The sequence below is a fragment of the Equus caballus genome, chromosome 10 (genome assembly GCF_041296265.1).
Source record: "Equus caballus isolate H_3958 breed thoroughbred chromosome 10, TB-T2T, whole genome shotgun sequence".
NCBI classification, from domain to species: domain Eukaryota; kingdom Metazoa; phylum Chordata; class Mammalia; order Perissodactyla; family Equidae; genus Equus; species Equus caballus.
Genome location: NC_091693.1, coordinates 85,314,003 through 85,336,957, shown reverse-complemented (window position 1 = coordinate 85,336,957; position 22,955 = coordinate 85,314,003). Strand labels below are relative to the sequence as shown.

Below are 22,955 nucleotides of genomic sequence, written 5' to 3'. Positions count from 1 at the left end.
AATCTTCCTCAAAAAAAATATAAAATTCTTACTCCATGGATGTTTCTGTTTATAGGACACTCCAGCTAATTTATGAAGTATAAATGACAGACCATGAATGTGACTATTTGCAACACCAGTGGATCTAGGCAATGATCCTCAGTGGCTAACATCCCCCCAAAAAGAGACAAGCAGACAAGACGTGCCTCTTACTGGAAGTAACACCTCCACCTATGAGTATATGTGTTAAATAAACAAAACCCGAAGCTAAACCATCCTTTGGCTCTAACCACCAGCTGTCAAGAAATATAGGACACGACACACTGCTTAAGTCACAGGACATGCAATCTGCAATCTCTAGAGGACAAATGGTCCCATTTCTCCAACACATAAATTGCAAGGGGAAGAAAGGTAGAAGAGAGAATCTAACTTTTTTTTTTTTGGCAGGAAAATATTGGCCCTGAGCTAACATCTGTTGCCAATCTTCCTCTTATTTCTCCTCTCCAAAGCCCTAGTGCATGACTGTATAGCCTAGTTGTAAGTCCTTCCAGTCTTCTATGTGAGCTCCTGCCACAGCATGGCAGCTGACAGACAGGTGACGTGGTTCCTGGACTGGGAAACTAACCCAGGCCCCCAAAGTAGAAAGAGTGCTGAACTTTAACCACGAGGCTGTGAGAGCTGGCTCAAGAACCTACTTTTAAAAAACTTGAAACATATCAGCCAATTGCAATGTGTGGATCTATTTGGATCATACTTCGAACAATCTTTAAAAAAATATGAAACAAACAGAAGAATTTGAACACTGGATGTTTGAGGACAATAAATAATTATCAGTGATATTTTTAAATATATTGGTGGTATTCTAATTTTGTTAAATCCTTATCTTTTTTAGATACATATGGAAAATATTTACAGATGAATGATATTAACTCTAGGGATTGCTTTGAAATTATCTAAAATTTTGGGAAATAGGTTGGGGGAAAAAAGAGTATATTTTATTAAGAAAAAAAATCCAGAACTTGGAAATCAGCAAAAGTAGGTCTGATCACTAAACTTCATTTCAAAGTAGGAATTATCAAAAAAAGCCCACCTATGGATTATCTCATTACCTAGGAGTATGTACCTTTAGCTAGCTTATTCTTTACAATTCATTTCACAACTCAGTAAGGGTAGCAGTTAATTGGTGGAAATGAATAGCCACACGACTGATTCTTGTCTGGTAGCAAATACATCATCCTGTAAAAAAGCAAATAATTTCTGTCCCACCAAAAGTTAGAGTTCTAGTGATTGTATTCCAACATTCTTTTAGTCCTACATATTCTTAGTTTCTTGATTTCTCTTCGAGCCAGCTTAATATTCCAGTTGGTTATCTCATTAATGAGTTAATAAATCTTTGACATGTTCACTTTACATTCATATGAGAGTTGTGTTTTTATCTTTTTGAAAATTATACTGCGTCAATACGAGACAAGATTGGCCATGAGTTGATCATTGCAGAAGCTAGATGATGAAAACATCATACTGTTCTCTACTTTGTATATGTTAGAAATTTATCATAAAGTTTTTAAAAATTCTAAACTTAAAATGAAAAGTAACAAGCTGGTTTCTTGGACAAAAATTATTCAAATCCCCTCAAAGTACTCTCTAAAGGTATAATTTTGGCAAAAATCTTTGAACATCTTTAAATATAAAGAGTTGACTCCTTAGAGTGAGAAAACATTTACATTTATTTAAAAAATAAATTGAAATGATTAAATTAACTCCATCAAAGTAACCAATTGGTGGTAGGGTAAACTTCAAGACTACTTATAAACATTACTTTTGTTGCTGTTAAATTCAAACAATATTGTGTGATGAATTCAGTGTGAAAATTTGCCACATGAACTGAGGGTCAGTCTTGAGATAAAAGTCAGGAGTAATAAGATTGGGACAAAAGACAGGAGAACATAGAGGTCAGAGGCAGTATGGTCAGTGAATTCATTAGAGAAATAAGCAAACCAGAAACAATACTTGCCTTTGTGAATTTAGAGGGACTTAAAAAAAATTTTTATTAAGGTCGTATTAGTTTATAGCTGTGTAATTTCAAGCATACATTATTATATACCAGTTTCTGTATAGACTGCATTGTGCTCACCACCAATAGACTAGTTTTTATCCCTCACCATACATACGTGTCTCTTTACCTTTTCCACAACCCACCAAACTGCTTCCCCTCTGGTAGCCACTAATCTGTTCTCTTTATCCCTGTGTTTATCTTTCACATATGGGTGAAATCATTTGGTATTTGTCTGTCTCTCTGGCTTATTTCTCTTAACATAATACCCTCCAAGTCCATCCATGTTGTTGCAAATGGGACAATTTTTTCTTTTTTCATGGTGGAGTAGCATTCCATTGTATATATTTACCATATCTTCTTTATCTAATCATCAGTTGATGGACACTTGGGTTGCTTCTATGTCTTGGATACTGTGAAGAATGCTGCAATGAACATAGGGGTGCATAGATCTATTTGTATTGTTGATTTCATGTTCTTTGGATAAATATCCAGTCGTGGGATAGCTGGATCATATGGTATTCCTATTTTTAATTTTTTGAGAAATCTCCATACTGTTTTCCATAGTGACTGCACCAGTTTTGATTCCCACCAGCAACGTCAAAGGATTCCCTTTTCTCCACATCCTCTCCAGCACTTATTATTCCTCATCCTGTTAATTATAGCAATTCTGACAGGTGTGAGGTGATATCTCATTTGTAGTTGATTGGCATTTCCCTAATAATTAGTGACATTGAACATCTTTTCATGTGCTTGTTGACCGTCTGTATAGTTTCTTTGGAAAAATGTCGGTTCACATCCTCTGCCCATTTTTTGACTGGGTTGTTTTGTTTTTTGTTGTTGAGTCGTATGAGTTCTTTTTTTTCTCCTTTGGTGAGGAAGATTGGCCCTAAGCTAAGATCCGGCCAATCCATTGCCACGATGCCACAGGGCCAGGCCCTATGAGTTCTTTATATATTTTGGAAATGAATCTTTTGTCAGATATATGATTTGCAAATATTTTCTCCCAGTTGATGGATTGTCTTTTATTTTGTTCATTGTTTCCTTTGCCTTGCAGAAGGTTTTTAGTCTAATGTAGTCCCATTTGTTTATTTTTTCTTTTGTTTCCCATGCGCAAGTAGACATAGTATTCGAAAAGATGCTGCCAAAACTGATGTCAAAGAGTGTACTGCCTATATTTTCTTCTAGGAGTTTATGATTTCAGGTCTTACATTCAAGTCTTTAATCTATTTTGAGCAAATTTTTATGTATGGTAAAAGACAATGGTCTACTTTCATTCTTTTGCATTTGGCTGTCCAGTTTTCCCAACACCATTTATTGAAGAGACTTTCCTTTCTCCATTGTAAGTTCCTGGCTCCTTTGATGAAATTAGCTGTCCGTAGACGTGTGGTTTTCTTTCTGGGCTTTGAATTCTGTTCTATTGATTTGTGTGTCCGTTTTTCTGCCAATATCATATTGTTTTGATTACTATATCTTTGTAGTATATTTTGAAGTCAGGGATTGTGATGCCTCCAGCTTTGTTCTTTTTTCTCAGGATTCCTTTGGCTATTTGGGGTCTTTTGTTGTTCTATAGAAATTTTAGGATTCTTTGTTCTATTTCCATGAAGAAAGTCATTGGGAGTCTAATTGGGATTGCATTGAATCTGCAGATTGCTTTAGGTAATATTGACATTTTAACTATGTTTATTCTTGCAATTCATGAGCATGGAATAGCTTTCCATTTCTTTATGCCTTGTCCAATTTCTTTGAACAATGTCTTATAGTTTTCATTGTACAGGTCTTTCACCTCCTTGGTTAAATTTATTCCTAGATATTTTATTCTTTTTGTTGCGAAGGTAAATTGAATTGTATTCCTGACTTCTTTTTCAGCTAGTTCATTATTAGTGTATAGGAATGCAACTGATTTTTTGTAAGTTGATTTTGTACCCTGAAAATTTGCTGTAGTTGTTGATTATTTCTAATAGCTTTCTGGTATATTCTTTAGGTTTCCCTCTATATAGAATCATATAGTCTTCAAACAGCAAGAGTTTTACTTCTTCCTTTCCAATCTGGATTCCTTTTTTTTTTTTTTTTTAATTTCTTTTATTTGTCTAATTGCTCTGGCCAAAACCTCCAGTACTATGTTGAATAGGAGTGGTGAGATTGGGAACCCTTGTCTTATTCCTGTTCTTAGGGGGATGGCTTTCAGTTTTTCACTCTTAAGTATGATGTTGGCTGTGGGTTTGTCATACATGGCCTTTACTAGGTTGAGGTGCCTTCCTTCTATACCTGTTTTACTGAGAGTTTTTATCATAAGTGGATGTTGGATCTTCTCAAATGCTTTCTATCTATTGAGATGATCATGTGATTTTTATTCCTGATTTTGTTAATGTGGTATATCACATTGAATGAATTGAGGATGTTGAATCATCCCTGTGTCCCTGGTATAAATCCCACTTTATCATAGTGTGTGATCCTTTTAATGTACTGCTGTAGTCAATTTGTCAATATTTTGTTGAGGATTTTTGTATCTATGTTCATCAGCAACACTGGCCTGTAATTTTCCTCCTTTGTGTTTTCCATGTCTGTTTTTGGTATCAGGGTAATGTTGACCTCCTAGAATGCGTTAGGATGCATTCCATCTTCTTCAATTTTTTGGAATAGTTTGAGAAGGATAGGTATTAAATTCTTTGAATGTTTGGTAGAATTCTTGAGAGGATCCATCTGGTCCTGGACTTTTAATTTTTGGAAGTTTTTTTGATTACTATTTCAATCTTGTTACTTGCGATTGGTCTATTCAGATTGTCTATTTCTTCTTGGTTCAGTTTTGGAAGATTGTATGAGTCAGAATTTATCCATTTCTTCTGGATTGTCCGATTTATTGGCATATAGTTTTTCATAGTATGCTCTTAAAATCTTTTGTATTTCTGTGGTATCCATTGTAATTTCTCCTCTTTCATTTCTAATTTTATTTATTTGAGCCTTCTCTCTTTTTTGCTTAGTGAGTGTGGCTAAGGGTTTCTCAACTTTTGTTATGTTCTCAAAGAACGAGCTCTTAATTTCACTGATGTTTTCTATTGTTTATTTAGTCTCTATTTCATTTATTTCTGCCTTAATTTTTATTATTTCCCTCCTTCTGCTGACTTTGGGCTTTGTTTGTTCTTCTTTTTCTAGATCTGTTGGGGGTAGACTAAGATTCCTTATTTGAGACTTTTCTTGTTTGTTGAGGTAGGCCTGTATTGCTATTAATTTCCCTCTTAGGACAGCTTTTGCTGCATCCCATAAGAGTTGGTATGTTCTGTTTTCATTTTCATTTGTCTCTTATTTTTTTATATCTCCTTTGATTTCTTCATTGATCCAAGAGTTGTTAAGTATCATGTTGGTTAGTCTCCATATATTTGGGAATTTCCTAGCATTTTCTTATAGGTGATTTCTAGTTTCATAGCATTGTGGTCAGAAAAGATGCTTGATATGATTTCAATTGTTTTAAATTTATTGAGGCTTGCCTTGTTTCCCAACATATAGTCTGTCCTTGACAATGTTCCATGTGCTCTTACAAACAATGTGTATTCTGCTGGTTTTGGATGGAATGTTCTATATATATCTATTAAGTCTATCTGATGTAGTATTTTGTTTCAGGCCACTATTTCCTTGTTGACTTTCTGTCTGGATGATCTATCAATCGATGTAAGAGGGGTGTTAAGGTCCCTTACTATTATTGTGTTGCTGTCAATTTCTCTCTTTAGGTCTGTTAACAGTTGCTTTATATACTCTGGCGCATCTTTGTTAGGTGCATATATATTCATAAGTGTTATTCTCTTTTGGCAGAATGCCCCTTTTATTACATATTGCCCCTCCTTGTCTCTCATTGTCTCTTTTAACTTGAAGTATGCTTTGTCTGACATAAGTATGGCAACACCTTTCTTTTATTTGCCATTTGCTTGGAGTATCATCTTCCATCCTCTCACATTGAGCCTAGAGCTTAGATGTGTTTTCTGGAGGCATTATATTGTTAGGTCTTGATTTTTAATCCATCCAACCATTCTGTGTCTTTTCATTAGAGAATTTAATCCATTTAATTTTAGAATGATTATTGATATATGAAGGCTTAGTACTGCCATTTTATCTCTTGTTTCCAGTAATTCTATATTTCCATTGTTTTTTCTCTTGTATTTCTGACTGCCATTTCAGTTTGGTGGGTTTCTGTCATGGTTTTATCTTTGTTTATGATTTGTGCTATGCTGTGATTTATTCTTTAGTGGTTATCATGAGGTTTGTATAAAAGATCTCATGAGATGGTCAATTTTAAGATAGCATCTTTCCTCCATTAGCATAAGCAAGTTCCATCTCTTTCCTCTTCTCCTTTTGACTTTTCATTGCAGAAATTCTTCCATTCTGTGTTGTGAGTTTGTGACTAAATTAAAGTGTTACGGTTATTTTTGATGCTTTCCTTCCCTTGTCTTTTACGTTATAATTAAATGTTTAGTGACCTATTCTGACATAGAGCTGGAATGTTCAGATTCCATTTATCTCCTTGTTTTGTAATCCTTTGCCTTTTTGTTACAGGTATGAGGGATTCTTTCATTATTTCTTGTAAGGGAGGTCTAGTGGCAATGAACTCTCTCAGCTTTTGTTTCCCTGGGAAAGCTTTTATTCCTCCCTCATCTCTGAAGGATAGTTTTTCTGGATAGAGTATTCTTGGCTGAAAGTTTTTGTTCTTTTTTTTTTTTATTGAGTTATTGATAGGTTACAATCTTGTGAAATTTCAGTTGTACATTAATGTTTGTCAGTCATGTTGTAGGTGCACCACTTCACCCTTTGTGCCCACCCCCCACCCCCCCTTTCCCCTGGTATCCACTAAACTGTTCTTAGTCCATAATTTTAAATTCCTCATATGAGTGGAGTCATACACAGATTATCCTTCTCTTGCTGGCTTATTTCACTCAACATAATTCTCTCAAGGTCCATCCATGTTATTGCAAATGGAATGATTTTGTTCTGTTTTGCAGCTGAGTAGTATTCCATTGTATATATGTACCACATCTTCTTTATCCATTCGTCTGTTGCTGGACACTTAGGTTGCTTCCACGTCTTGGCTATTGTAAACAGTGCTGCAATAAACATTGGGGTGCACAGGACTTTTGGGATTGCTGACTTCAAGCTCTTTGGATAAATACCCAGTAGTGGGATGGCTGGATCGTATGGTAGTCCTATTTTTAATTTTCTGAGGAATCTCCATACTGTTTTCCATAGTGGCTGCACCAGTTTGCATTCCCACCAGCAGTGTATGAGGGTTCCTTTTTCTCTGCAAGCTCTCCAACATTTGTTGGTATTAGTTTTAGATATTTTTGTCATTCTAACGGGTGTAAGGTGATATCTTAGTGTAGTTTTGATTTGCATTTCCCTGATGATCAGCAATGATGAGCATCTTTTCATGTGCCTATTGGCCATCAGTACATCTTCTTTGGAGAAATGTCTGTTCATGTCTCCAGCCCATTTTTTGATTGGGTTGTTTGATGTTTTGTTGTTGAGTTGCGAGAGTTCTTTATATATTATGGATATTAAGCCCTTGTCAGATATATGACTTGCAAATATTTTTTCCCAGTTAGTGGGTTGTTTTTTTTGTTTCAATCCTGTTTTCATTTGTCTTGAAGAAGTTCTTTAATCTGATGAAGTCCCATTTGTTTATTCTTTCTATTGTTTCCCTTCTCTGAGAAGGCATGGTGTCCAAAAAGATCCTTTTAATACTGATGTCAAAGAGTGTACTGCCTACATTTTCTTCCAGAAGCCTTATGGTTTCAGGTCTCACCTTTAGGTCTTTGATCCATTTTGAGTTTATTTTGGTGAATGGTGAAAAAGAATGGTCAATTTTCATTCTTTCACATGTGGCCTTCCAGTTTTCCCAGCACCATTTGTTGAAAAGACTTTCTTTTCTCCATTGCATGCCCTCAGCTCATTTGTCAAAGATAAGCTGTCCATAGATGTGTGGTTTTATCTCTGGGCTTTCAATTCTGTTCCATTGATCTGTGCACCTGTTTTTGTACTAGTACCATGCTGTTTTGATTACTGTAGTTTTGTAGTATGTTTTGAAGTCAGGGATTGTGATGCCTCCCGTTTTCTTCTTTTTCCTCAGGATTGCTTTAGAAATTCGGGGTCTTTTGTTGCCCCATATGAATTTTAGGATTCTTTGTTCTAATTCTGTAAAGAATGTCATTGGGATTCTGATTGGGATGGCGTTGAATCTGTAGATTGCTTTAGGCAGAACGGACATTTTTAACTATGTTTATTCTTCCAATCCATGTACATGGAATGTCTTTCCATCTTATGTCGTCATCCAATTCTCTTAGAAAGGCCTTGTAATTTTCATTATATAGGTCCTTCACTTCCTTAGTTAAATTTACCCCAAGGTATTTTATTCTTTTTGTTGCGATTGTGAATGGTATTGTATTCTAGAGTTCTTTTTCTGTTGGTTCATTACTGGAGTATAGAAATGCTACTGATTTATGCAAATTGATTTTATACCCTGCAACTTTGCTGTAGTTGTTAATTACTTCTAACAGTTTTCAAATGGATTCTTTGGGGTTTTCTATATATAAGATCATGTTGTCTGCAAACAGCGAGAGTTTCACTTCTCCCCTCCCTATTTGGATTCCTTTTATTCCTTTTTCTTGCCTGATTGCTCTGGCCAGGACCTCCAGTACTATGTTAAATAAGAGTGGTGATAGAGGGCATCCTTGTCTCGTTCCCGTTTTCAGGGGGATGGCGTTCAGTTTCTGCCCATTGAGTATGATGTTAGCTATGGGTTTGTCGTATATGGCCTTTATTATATTGAGGTAGTTTCCTTCTATGCCCATTTTGTTCAGAGTTTTTATCATAAATGGCTTGAAAGTTTTTGTTCTTTAGCATTTTGAATATATCATTCCATTTTCTCCTAGTGTATAGGGTTTCTGCCAAGAAATCCACTTAAAGCCTGATAGGGATTCCTCTGTAAGTTATTTTCTTCTGCCTTGCAGCCCTCAATATTTTTTCTTTATCATTTACTTTTGCCAGTTTTAATAGTACACGCCTGGGAGAAGGTCTTTATGCACTGATGTAATTAGGAGTTCTTTTGGCTGCATGTACTTGTAAGTATAGTTTCTTCGCCAGATTTGGGAAGTTCTCGGCTATTATTTCTTTGAATGAGCTCTCTGCTCCTTTCTCCCTCTCTTCTCTGTCTGGAATACCTTTAACTGTATATTGCTTTTCCTAATTGAGCTGGACATTTCTTGAAGAATTTCCCCATTCTGTCTGGAATACCTTTAACTTTATGTTGCTTTTCCTAATTGAGTTGGACATTTCTTGAAGAATTTCCCCATTTTTAAAAAATCTTAGTTCTCTCTCCTCCTCCACCTGAAGCATTTCTATATTTCTATCCTCTAAATCACTAATTCTATCCTCTATAACATCAGCTCTATTTATTAAGGACTCTAGATTTTTAAAAATCTCATTAAGTGTGTTCTTCATATCCAGAAGTTTTGTTTGTTTTTTTTGCTTAGAGTTTCAATCTCTTTGGAGGCTAAGCCATGCCACTTGCTGTAGAGCATTCCCATGGGTGGGGTCACCACGGCACATTGGGCAATCCTGCAGGCTGGGCTGCAACTCCAAAAGCATCTGCGCATGCCAGGTTGTCCCTACATTCTCTTACAGTTGTGAGTAGATGCTGTGTGAGGATCCATGAACTGTCTTGCTGCCACTGGGGAGGGGAAGGGGGTGAGCTTACTTAATTCCACTGCCTCCCAGAGATCCAGTCAATCCACCTTCAGATGTGTAGATCTCTCAAAAATCCTGTTGGTTGGCTGTAAGGCAGAGTGCAGTGTGTGCTTTAGTGTCACACTGGGGCATCGTTTAACCAGCCCGCTCATGGATTATTTCATTATCTAGGGTAACGTTCCTTTGTTTGACTTTTGAACAGACCTTTTTGTATGACTTGTACATGAATTAAGATCTTAGACTTTGTGGAATTAGGTATTAACTTGAAGGTAGATACAGTGGAAATGCAAATAATTTCTGTCAGGTAGAAACGACAGCCCCCAAGGTTACATTTTTTTACTGCCCTATAGATCAGTCTTATTCTAAAATTCTTCTTAAATCCAGTTCTTTTTTTTTAAAGATTTTATTTTTCCTTTTTTTACCAAAGCCCCCCGGTACATAGTTGTTTATTTTTAGTTGCAGGTCCTTCTGGTTGTGGCATGTGGGACGCCGCCTCAGCATGGCCTGATGAGCGGTGCCATGTCTACACCCAGGATCCGAACCAGCGAAATCCCAGGCCACCGAAGTGGAGCATGTGAACTTAACCACTTGGCCACAGAGCCGGCCCCTACCCAGTTCTTCAAAATACTCTTTGAACAGCTTTATTATCTTGCTAATTCAATAATTAATGAGTTAATAAGTCTTTAGCTAACTCTTCACATTTAGTTAATACATTTTTAGTTAATAAATCTTTAGCATGTGTTCATTCTAAAAAAAAAAAAATCCTGTTGGGCTGTGTAGAAAGTCTTCTGCTGGTTAATGAATGTCCATTTACTTGTAACTAAAGGGAAGAGACTGAGGGAAGAACTCACTCCGCCATTATGCGGACATCGCTCAGAGGGATTTTTAATGATATAATATTCACTATAAATATCAAGAAATATTATGTAAAAACAGAGTTACCACTTCAGCCTTTTTTTTCATGAGGAAGACTGTCCCTAAGATAACATCCATTGCCAATCTTTGTCTTTTTGCTTAAGGAAGATTGTCCCTGAGCTACCATCTGTGCCAATATTCCTTTATTTTTGTATATGGGATGCCACCATAGCAGGGCTTGATGAGCAATGTGTAGGTCCGCATTCAGGATCTGAACCCATGAACCCCAGGTGACCAAGGTAGAGTGTGCGAACTTAACTGCTACACCACTGGCCAGCAAGTGGAATCAAAACTGAATAACCTGGATTATAATTTTGGCTCTGCATTAACTCCCTGGGGATCCTAAATCCATAACTGAACCTCTCAGGACACAGTTGTTTCAACAATAACATAGGTATAATGAACCAATGTTTGCTCCAGATAACCTCTTTCATGAGGTTTTGCCTTTAGGATATGCCATCTGGTGTCCCAAACCAAAAGTCTAGAAGAGTCACTGGACTGAAAAAGACCATGCCTTACAGAGAAATACAGGACTTTAAGCTTTCTCTTCTTTTCACTAATATCTATGATATGACCTCCCTTCCTCTATGGTGCAAAAACCACATTTCTTCCCACAGTGAACACATTTCGTCTTTTCTTCTATATGGACTAGCTAAAGATTCTCTGACTTGTTTAAATTTTTGCAGCCTAAGCCAGCTTCAGGTCACTGCACTCTCAGAGGCAAATGGGTCAACATCCTCTGCTTACCTTGGCAAACACTCTTATAGTTAGTACAGCAGTCTTTCCTCTGCAAACAGTCATCTGAACAAGAGCAAAGGCTGGATTCTAGTCTGGTCTCCCCACAACGAAACGCATTGCAGGTCCATATTCGAGCTGTAAAATTACACAATTCAGTTCTGAGCATTTAACTTATTTTAAGTATCCAATACTAAAAATATAAATTTAATGCATTTCACCCTGTCTTATTGTACAAATTCTTGATTTACCTGCATTAGTAAATGAAATTACATAACACAAATAAGGGACAGTCCACCACTTTTCTTCATTTGGCATGAGTCGCAGAGAGAGATGCTGGGCTACCTAGAGAGGTTCACCTCTGAGTTTGGAGAAACTCTAAACATCAATCCCATTCTCACCCAAGGGTAGGAGCTCCCGATGGTGAAGCACCACTAACCCTCAGCGATTGCTCCCACTCAAGAGCAGCCTTGCCCAGCCTTGTCTACAGACAGGCAGCAAGGAAGGAACAGGAGCATGGTCAGGCCCGTAAGAGTGAAGGCAGGTCAGGGGCCTCCCAGCTGAGAGTGACAGCAGTGGTACAGCAGCTCCCCACCAGGCCTCTGGTGTCTCCCCGGCTATAGACTTAGGACGAGGTCAGTTTAAACAAGTCCCGACGCTAAGAACAACCAGGGGCTGCAGTGAGGCTGCTTCCCAGCGCACCTGCTTGGGAGCAGTGACTACAATCACTATCAGTCCTGCGCTTAGACAGACCCATGGGAGAGGGGGCTGCTGCGTGCTTCAGTTGTGCACAGCATTCTTCATTCCTCACTGTTTAGTATTTACTAAGAAAGAAAAGATTTCAGGAGATTAAGGAAAGGGAATACAGACTTTATCTAGACTAGGTCATCCCCTCCCTCCTGCCCTTCGCAGAGAGCATAACGTAAGGAGCTCTACTGTTCTAACCTTCACTCTCCTGATCCTCTAGACTCCCCACCTTCCCTGATTTCTTAGAAATCAAACATTGCAAACTGTGTCTTCCACCTAGAGAACAAAGTTTCTTAAGTTGTGTTCTGAGGACGCTGGCATCAGAATCACCAAGAATCACCAGCCTTCCTAGTGAGCCTTATGCACCTGAAATCTGAGAACTACTGAAAATGAAACTAAATAAGAGCATTAACTTACACCATAGTGAAACTCCATGGAAACATAAGCAATTATGTGGCATTTCATCTGCTGTAGGTTATTCCTCAACCTCAGCTAACTGAAGTGTAGATTCTGCATTTAGCACTGCAAAGGGAGACAGCATAATCCTAGCTCCTGCATACAAGACGTTATGGGTTTAATTGTACGCCCTCAGAAACGTGGAAGTCCTAACCCTCGCTGCCATGAATGTGACTTGACTTTAGAAAAGGATCTTTGCAGATAATCACGTTAAAGTGAGAACATTAGGACGGGCCCTAATCCAGCGTGGCGGGGGTTCTTACAAAAAGGGGAAGTTTGAACACGGACACACACAGGGAGGACTGTGAAGACTCAGGGAGAACCCGCATGAAGATGAAGGCAGAGTTTGGAGTTAGGCTGCCACAAGGCAGAGAACGCCAAGATCGCCAGCACCCCAATAGAGGCTAGGAGAGAGGCACGGAACAGAGTTTCTCTCAGTGTTCAGAAGAAACAAAGATCTTGGACTTCTGGCTTCTAGAACTGTGAAAAAAGGAATTTCTGTGGTGTAATCCACCCAGTCTTTGGCACTTTGTTACAGCAGCCCTAGCAAACTGATCACAAGGTGTGTGGTGAGCATTTGCGCGTGCAGCAATGATGGCACAATCAATGTGCTAATAAACTTATGCTTGGAATTCATACTTGATTCCACACAGGTGTCTTCAAAATCCCAGCAGCAGTCGCCTCGGTCTTTACATCCCACATCACACCTGCAGCCCTCCAATCCTCTATATGAAGAATCAAAGCATCTTCTCCTGCAGCTGCCTGTAGAGTGAAGGAAATAAGGAAATCAATGCTTAGAGAGTATCCAATATCTCATAGCTAGATGGTAGAAGCACACAGAAGTACTAGCACAGACTATGACAGACAACTAGGTAATTGTTATGGTGCTGTATGATCCATCAGTGCAAAGTAATAAATAAAGAGTGATAAATAATGAGTGATTTTCCCCTAGGACCCTAGAGAGGTTCCAGACTCAGAGACACCAGGCACTATAAGATGACAGTGGGTGGGACAGGCAGAGGCTAAACATAGTGGAATTGGTTGAAAGTCTGGATATGGAGCCACGACTACCTGCCCCACCTCCTACTAGAGAATAGAAGGTTCATAATCTGGAGGAAATTAGGAGGAGTGGCTCTCATCACAGGGACAGCAGACACAGAGGAGTAGCTATGATGAGAAAAGATGAATCAGCCTTACTCTTAAATGTGAAAAGATGGCTACCAGACATCTGAGTATGGCAGGGAGCATCCAGCATGAAAGACAAAGACCAAAACAAACAGGAAAAAAGAAAAACTTGGTGGAAAAGGAAACAATGCAAGGAGCAGAAGAGTTACACACGTGCACAAACACACACACACATAACTAATATTGAGATCCTCTGCAAAGAGAAGATATTACATCCATGAAATAAGAAAGAAAGCTATAATTAAAAAGAGAGAAATAACATTCAGAGTGCTCTTGGAAATAAAAACATGAGAGCAGTAATAAAAAATTCAATAGAGGGGTGTGGTAGGGAGAATTACGGTTCCCAAGAAGATTCCATGCCCTAATCCCCAAGACTATCAATATGTTGCCTTATATGGAAAAGATGTAATTAAATGTAATTACATTTATAGTAATTAAGTACATTTATAGTAATAAATGTAATGTAATTACAGATGTAATTAAAGGCACTATTTAGTTGACCTCAAAACTGGGAGGTAGTACCTAAAAGTGAAAACAAAGAAAATGGAGAAGATATTATCAAAGAAATCATATTTAGAAAATTTCCCAGAACCAACGAGTGTAAATTATTACAATGAAATTGCTCACCCATTTTCCTAGGGCAAAACTCACTCCAAGCGATCAGCAGGGATAAAGAGATCTTGAAAGCTCCCAGAGAAAGATTATGAGCAACCCATAAAGGGTCACAAGTCAGAACATTATCAAATTTCTTAATAAGGACACTGGAAGCCAGAAGATAGGAAGGTAACATCTTCAAATTTGTGGAGGAAAATTATTTTCATCTTAGAATTCAATATCTAGCCAACCTCTCAAGTGTTAGGTTAGGATGATGAACACGTCTTTAGACAGGTAAGCACTCAAGTTATGTCTCTCATGCATCCTATATTACAAAGTTACTGAAGGATGTTCTTCAGCCAAATGAGTAAGTAAAACAAAAAAAAGAGATCCAAAAAATATGAGATCCAGCACAATGGAGAGGCTAAGGAAACACCAACCATACACCAAACAAACCAAGAGAGCAAGCAACACAGACTGGAGCAGCAGGACAGAGAAACACAAATTAAAATTAAACATCTCACTCTATACCCAACTCTAACTGCCAAAAATGAGGGAGCCAGATAATGCCAGGGTTAGTGGAAAGCATGGTAAAGGCAGGGTATGCTGTGGCAGCCATTCTAGAAAGCAACCAGGGACTACTTACTCAAGCTAAAATGTAAACCCTAAGATCCAGGACTGCCATTACTGGGACAGAGCAAATTATGTGACAAAGCAAATCCAACACAGATCCATTAGGGAACCTGCAGGATTTACGTGGTGTCAGGGAACTAAAGTCACTTGGGTATCCAGCACTGGTAGAGGGCGTAAGTCAAATGGTGTGTTGGATACATGCCAAAGAGTGCTATGTAGTAAGTAGATAGATGCATAAGAAGTGATTGCAAGCATAGCAATTTAGAAGGATCTTAAAAAATACTCAGTGAAAAAGGAAGACAAAAACTTTTATATATCATTTACATAAAAGGCCTTTACATTTTTACATTCACTCTCCTCCTCTGAAACATTTCCCACACTTGGATTCCAGGACTCAACAATCACCTGGCTTTCCTCCCACACTCCTAGGCACTCCTTCCTAGTCTCCTTCTGTGCTCTTTTCCCCCTCACCTACCCAATCCTTTAAAGGTGGCGTGCCCTGGTCACAGTTCTTTAAATTCCACTTATTATGCTGATAGAAGCCACATTGTACGTCCAGCCAGGACTTGCCCACTAAAGTCAGCTTCAACTACCATCTAACTACCATCTTCACTTTTCTACTTGGACACCTAGTAGATATTTCAAATTTAACACATCCCAAAGAAACTCCTGATTATTCTCCTGAAATCAGCTCCTTCTACAGTCTTCGCCATCTCAATTATGGAAATGTCATATTTTCAGGTGCTCATGCCAAAAATCTTGAGGTCATTCTCGACTCCTCTCTTTCTCACTCCAAAGCCAATCTGTCAATAAAATCTATCTACCACATCAAAAGATATCCAGAATCCAAAGCTTTCTCACGACTTACAATGCTCCCACCCTGGTCTAAGACATAAGGATTGTCTGTGTCATTGCAATAATTTCCTAACTGGTCTCTCTCAACCTAGTTTCACTCTGCAATTTATTTATAACACAGCAGCCTGAGTGATTGTGTTGAAAAGCAAAGCATAGCATGTCATTCCTCTGCTCAAAACCTCCAATCACTTCCCATCACACTCAGAAGGGAAGCCAAAGGCCATACTGTGGCCCACCAACCCCTCTCTGATCTGGCTCCTCTTGGTCGATCTTGTTTGATGACTCCCTCCCTCTGGTCCTCTTAGCTCTAGCTCACTGATCTTCCTGTTATTCTCTAAATGGCATTCTTCACAGCCCAGGCATGCTCCAGGCCCTTCCCTCCTGCTGTTTCCTCTTGCCTGGACTGTTCATCCCCAAAATATCCCTGTTTCCCCCTCACTTCCTTCAGCTCTTTACAAAAGTTACTTCATACACACACCCCACCCTACCCTCACTCAATATTTCATATTTCCTTTTTTTAGGTTTACTTATTCCTTAGCATTTTCCCTATCATATAATATATATTTTGCTTATTTACATTTTTATTCTCTGTATTCCCTGCTAAAATGTAAACTCTTTGAAGGATTTTTGGCTGTTTTCTTCACCAATGTATCCTCAGTAATTAGAATAGTACCTAGCACATAGTCAGCACTCAACTGTAAAAGCATAAGTAAAAAGTGTGTGCATGCATAATAAATTTGTAAGAATGCATAAAAACTCAAACAAGAAAAACTAGTTTAAAAACTCAAACTAGAAAAAAATAGATTGCCTATGAAAAGTGGTTTAATGGGAGTGGAGAATGGTGAAAACAGTCCAGGGTGGGGTATTAGGAAACAGTTGTGATGGAAGAATGAGGGACTGCATATGTTAAGGAGGCTGGCAAAGAGGGACTGGAGTTAAATATCAAGGCTCTGGGAGGGCGGAGAGGGAGGGGGAAGGGCACGATGCCACATGAGGGCTGATGGACTGAGATGAAGGGAGAGAATAAGGAACAATGACTCGGGGAAGCCAACCAGCAGTTGTACTAAAGGAAGGACGGGAATGAAAGAGCTGGAATAATACGAGATTTTTTTCAGAGATTAGTATATGCCTCTTGCAATTAATTTGTGATCTGTGGGACAAAATAAGCAAGAAATGACATTCATCTGTGTACGCTAACATCAGAATATTACTACCAAAATGCCCTGCTGACATCTCTTAGATCTAGGACTGGTACTGTAGTTCAGAAACACAAGAGCCAAGGGAGCAAGAAAAGACAGTAATTTTCCAGCTAATGCCCACCTTTTCTGTTCCACTGTGCTCCCCTGTTACACTAGGGGTACTGAGTGATGGTTAATTCTTAAATGGAAACATAACTGGAGATTGTCAGTCATCTTCCCTAATGAAGGAGTGAGAAGACTTTCCCCACTGGAGTCAAACTAGTAGTTAATCAGCCAAATTAAAAAGGGGAATAAATGATCTAACATTTGACCTCATACTTCCCCTTAGTACAAGTGTCAAAACAACACATGACAAGACTATAGAAAGTGCTTTTTATAGAGCCACTTGTAAGTGGTTTATTTACTATGCATACTAACGGGATATGACAAAAGAAACATGAGGTCTATTGATATTTTGGGGCATGATCTCCTTTTTTTTTTTCCTTCTTACGAGAGAAAAAATGTGAAGCTTTTATTCTGCACTATGTTGCAGGAATGTGACACTGCCCAACCAAGACACAGGGAGATTTCAGGGATGGAGCAACACTAACGTGATATCAAGGGACAGGAGTGGGGCAGGAGGTCCTGGGAATGGAGCAACCAAGACTTTCGAGGCCAAGTTTATCACCAGACAGTAAAGATTAGAGGAGGAGCGGGGACAGAAGGAAGCTCTGATCAGGGATCAAAGTCCTCGATGAAGGTGAGGAAAAGTCAGAGAAAACTCTGGAGTGATATGAATCGCAAAGGAGCAGGGGGAGGAGGGCAAAAGCGAAATCCAGAAAAGACAGTGGACAGTGCCAACCAGGGATGCGGGCTCCCAGTAAGTGGGGTTGGCAGAAGGAGAAGCCTCGTAAGAGAGCGCCACATGGAGGAGAGAAAGAGCTTGGGAGAGGAGTGCACACGTGTTCACAGGTGAAGGTGAGGGGCAAGCGGCACCATAGCGTGTTCCGAGGCATTGCTGAGGGGTATACCTTGCTTTTCCGGTTGCCTGAGTCCAAGGCCCAGCCCTAATCCAAGTGACACAATCACCAACCAAGCGAGAAGAACCTATTACAAAAAAGGAAAGTGACCTTACAATATTTTAAAATGTACGGAAATCCTCCCTAAGACAACCAACCTCCCTCAGTGAATATTAAGGGCACACAGTGTGCTAGTTATGCCTGACACCAGATCCAACAATGATAGAGGTACGTAATTATATTTAATGCCTGGAAATACAGGTTTGGGAAGAATTTTTAAACACTATTTATTACAGATCTTCAAATTCACATACAGGAGTCCCAGTGAGCTTAATCCCAGATTGAGTTAAAGTGTGAAGGAAACCAATGGAGCCATTTACCTTTTGCCCAGTTTTCTTTCTTAACTAGAGAGCTGTTTGGAAATCATTTCTCTAAAAGCATTCCAAAACTGTGAAATGTTAACTACTTCATTCCTAGGGAGCAGGGTTCTTTTTCCCTACCCCGTTCATCAGAAGATAATGAGAATACTTAACATCTTAAAAATACAGTGTCCAATTAATTAACTGGCAAACAATCTGCTTTCATCTACAGCTCAATCTAATGATTTAGGGTAACTTGGAAGCTGTGTGACCAAAAATCGTGTGTGTCATTCATTACCACGACTGCTGACAAAGCTCTTCAGTGTAGTGGACTTTATGCTCTGACTAGAATTAAACTGTGACATAATTAAAGAGAATTCTTCCCACTGACCTCTTTCTCCATCCATCAAGTCCAATGATAAGCATGCTGGATGATAGAGCTTGAATACCATGTATTGCCATAAAGAATATAAATGCAACACACACAGATTGTTTAGGAAACTGTTTTACACTACCAGTAACTTTTGTTGTGGTTTAAAATATACCACTTTTATGAAGGAGAAAAATATAGCATCAAAATTTGCTTAGATAATAAAGACCTACATAAACTACTGATTTTTTGTTTATATTTATTCTGAAAATCAACTGAAAAATTAACATATCTAACTCTTACAGTACAAGAGAATTCAACAATTGGGGAAATATGTTAAAACTATGAAAACAATGATCATATGAAGTTTCAAAGCTATCCCAAGGGTCAATGACCCTCCAGCAGGTGTACATTCAGTGGAGAGGATGGAGAGGAAAAGGGGGACATAAACAGTTATTAAATAACAGCATTCGCACTTAGTTCCTTATTATGACGCTCGAAAGCCACAGGGGAGCGTGGCTAGGAATACTACCAGGCAACAAAACACTGGGAAACTTTCCCATGGTAAATTTCATGCATCATAGATTTACCAATTGGCATAGTTTGGTTGACATGTTATGGCTGGTCCATTCACCATTCAAACTTGCTGGAAAAATAAACATCTTGCTGTCCTTGGGAGGCTTCAAAACTGTGTAGTGTTAAATCTTAGCGTCTCGCTGCATTATTCTGTAAGCTCCTTGAGAGTAAGAAGTTTCATTTTTAATCTCCCATATATTCATTTGCTCTAAATATGTACTTCTGAATAAGTTTCTTGATATCGAGGTGCATCTGTATCTTAACCTATCTCAAGCTCTCTACAAAGTGCAGAGAGGAGCACTCTAGGCTCCAGCAGTCACTGAGAACGCAGCATTTGGCTTTGGCTCAGCTGAATAAAACATCCTAGAAACACAGTACATACTTTTAAATTTGTTAATTGAAACTTTCGTTAAAATTTGGGAATATTAGGGTACCTTTCAAACTACGATTTTAAAATATTATATGTACTAAAAAACCCGAGAAAGACACAAAGAAGGGAAATAAATGATGTCCAGGTTTTCTTCCCAAGGAGTTTATAATTTCCTGACTTTGTGAGATAGGATAAATATAATAAACGGCCTAAGAGCTAGAAGACCACTCAAAGTTCCCAGAAGAATACTGAATAAATAGAATGTCTTCACGGTCTCCTTTGTTCCAGTCACTGGGCCCAGTGCTTCCACATGTTTCATTTACTCCTCGAAACTGTGCTTGAGTCACGGAACGGTGGTGACACTAACTAGAGTAGGGAAGTCAGGAGAAAACTGCAGCAGGATAGGCGAGAGAATTTTGTGCACTTGATTTTGGCCTGAGGTCCTGGATGAGGAGAAGGCAAGCAGGCATCTGAAATTCTGTGACCAAAACTCAGCAAGAGGTTAGAGCTGGCGGCTTACTTAGAATTCTCAGTTGAGAATATGACTCTTAAAACCATGAAAGAAGATGAGGTTGCCCGAAGCAAAGATCCTTAGACAGGGTTTGGTGGAACACTATGTGCAACGTGCAATGAGAAGAAAGATAAATCAGCCAAGAACGCAAGTAAGGAGAAACATCATAAAAATGGAAATTTCAAGGCCATCATTCAAGCAAAGGGAGAGAACAATTCAAAATGAGAAAATACTCAACAACATCCATATATTGTTGTTATGGATACTCAGCAGGACAAGGACAGGGGAGAAGGACCAACTTTCGAGGGGATGACAGTAAGCACAAAGCCAGAGAACAGAAGTTGGGTAGTGAGAAAACCCAGGCAGTGGACACAACTCCCTCTTTCCCAAAAGTTTGATGGTAAAGGAAAAAGAAAGAGTAATACAATCAAAGAAAGATTTTTTTTCATGACAGGGAAGATCTTACCATATAAAGGAATAACGAAGTGAAAATAGTCAAAAGAGACTATCTCTAGGAGTTAAATAAAATGAGATAAAATCAGCAGTCCAATAAAGAATATAAGATTGGTGATTTTAATTTCTCACTCTCTGGTCTTAAAATATTCATGCAATAAAAAGGTAACTTTGGAGGTTACCAATTATAATCAGAGTAAAATCAATGCCGCAAAGTGTCCTGCCACTGATCCCAACTTTTTAGATTGATCAAATATTAATTTGCTGTTACTCAAATTTGTAAAATATGATTAAAAGTATTAACTTGGCATTAGAGTTGTCATAAGGGATAAAACTGAACACAATTACTCAAAACATTACATTTAAATAGCAACGCAAACAAATATAAAAGGGGAGTCATACACTTAACATTTGTCACAATGCTAGAAAGACTAGAATTGAAAAGTATACTTACAATACAAATTATTTTAAGTTTCTTAATAGAGTTCTTCTTAACAGGTTCTTCCATTGATAAAGACAGCATAGAATCCATTATTCTGTTAACTAGATAAACCTGTTTTACTAGAAGACTACAGTATTCCTTCCTTTTGCTAGTCTGGCAGAGAAACTGTACGAGTTACATGGGTGGGGCTGACTTTTTTAAATGTTTAGGAAGGTCACAGCTCTTCAGTGATTGGGCAATCGAGAGAGAGGAAAAAAATTGTAGTGACAATAGTGTTGAGAGATGAAAGTTCATTTCCGGTACACTGTAGACAATCTTGCCCTCTTCACAGTTTATACTAAATACTAATCAAAATATATGTAAAAAGAATGCTACAATAATCAAATTTTAATACAATCTGATCATTTATTTTCTTTAAAAATAACCCAAAACAAAAGGCCTTGTTACAGAAATTCCAGGGAGTTTCTACATTTATATAAACTTCATGTCACAGTTGAAAACCAACATATTAAAAATGTGCTTTAACCATAGCAGGAATTCCAACTCTGTTGAACCTATATAAAGTACTTAATTATGTGATAATTATGTCTTGTTTTTTACATTGTTCATAATTTGATATGTTTTTATATGCATTATGTCATGTCAAACTTAACAATATCCGTTATAAACATTTCAGCCCTATTTTGTAAATGAGTAAAGTAAGGCTCTGATTATTTGACGTTAAGTGATGGGACTCACCTGTCCCAAGTCACATAGTTACCAGACGCCAGAGGTAGAACTAGAACTCAAGTCTTCTAACTCCCCAAACCCAAGGAAACTTTCACTAACCAATTAAACTCTCTCTTTTATATATATATATTGACCACAGCATCCTGATGCAAGTCCTTCATGCAGCCAAGGGGTTACAGGTTTATGATGAAAGAAGCTAAATAAATAGCACTGTGGTCAAAGAGTGCTACAGTAAATCGTGGGCATTAAGCTCTTCTAGTTGAAATGACCCTGAGGCAGAAATTCTCAAAGCTTGATCCCAGAGAACATCAGTCCTTTGATAACCTCTTTGGTCAAATGAAGCTCAAGAACTCTTTTCTAACGTAAAGATTGTAAAAACCCTATAGGCTGCAGTCCACTCTTTGGAAAATACTTTTCTAAACTATTCCAACCCTAAAAGCAGAGGAAAGAAAGAGGATAAGAATCCATCCTAATATACAATGACTCATAAGTGTTAAGGATATTTCTGAAAATCACATCAAACCCCTTTTTCTGTGAAGTCCACTCCTGTAAGGAAACATCTTCAGCATAAGAACCACGTTTCCTTTCATCGCTGTGAGGGTTTGAGTCCTCTTTCCCCATCACTCTCTCGGTCCAGGACATCCCCACTTCACCACTTCCACCCACAGGCCTCACTAGTGGAAACATCTGCATTAGTGGCTGTAACAGAAGGAATTAGTTTTCAAACTAGAAGATACCACCAAGATCGTCTAATCCAGGGTCTTGCAGACTTCTTCTGTGGACCACAATGGATTACCAGGACTTTAAAATCCAGAAATGAACCAAAACGTATTTGAATACCTTTGACAAGTGGTTCTCAGCACAAGATAAACTTAGAAGCAGCCAAAGTAGGTTTTTAATTTTATCTTTTTAAATTCTGAAGCCCAGGCTCCACTTCAATTGAATCAGAATCTTCCGGAGTTTGGGCTAAGACATCAGTGCTTTTGATATGGGATTTTATATGCAGCCAAGGGGTTTTATACGTATCCAAGGTCAGTGTAAACACTTTGCTTTGAGCAGTGAATACAC

General features: G+C 38.3%; 1 protein-coding gene across 11 annotated transcripts in view; it reads right to left on the bottom strand.

Moving 5' to 3' along the window:
* Positions 1 to 22,955, bottom strand: part of LOC100073089 (ectonucleotide pyrophosphatase/phosphodiesterase family member 3) — a 112,837-nt gene that overhangs the window by 56,603 nt on the left and 33,279 nt on the right. For 7 of the 11 annotated variants that reach the window (XR_011422216.1, XR_011422217.1, XR_002811027.2 and 4 more), the window contains exons 2-4: positions 18,090 to 18,165; positions 13,253 to 13,375; positions 11,423 to 11,548 (exon numbers count right to left, since the gene is read on the bottom strand). Coding sequence is in view for 2 of the 11 variants with exons in the window: in XM_023651094.2 (XP_023506862.2) it covers positions 11,423 to 11,548; positions 13,253 to 13,375; positions 18,090 to 18,165 (325 nt within the window). In the remaining 9 variants the exon portion in view is untranslated. Of the gene's footprint in view, positions 1 to 11,422; positions 11,549 to 13,252; positions 13,376 to 18,089; positions 18,166 to 21,170; positions 21,330 to 22,955 lie in introns of those variants that run through there. The other 4 variants (XR_011422218.1, XM_005596931.4, XM_070223874.1 and 1 more) reach the window with 3 other exon arrangements.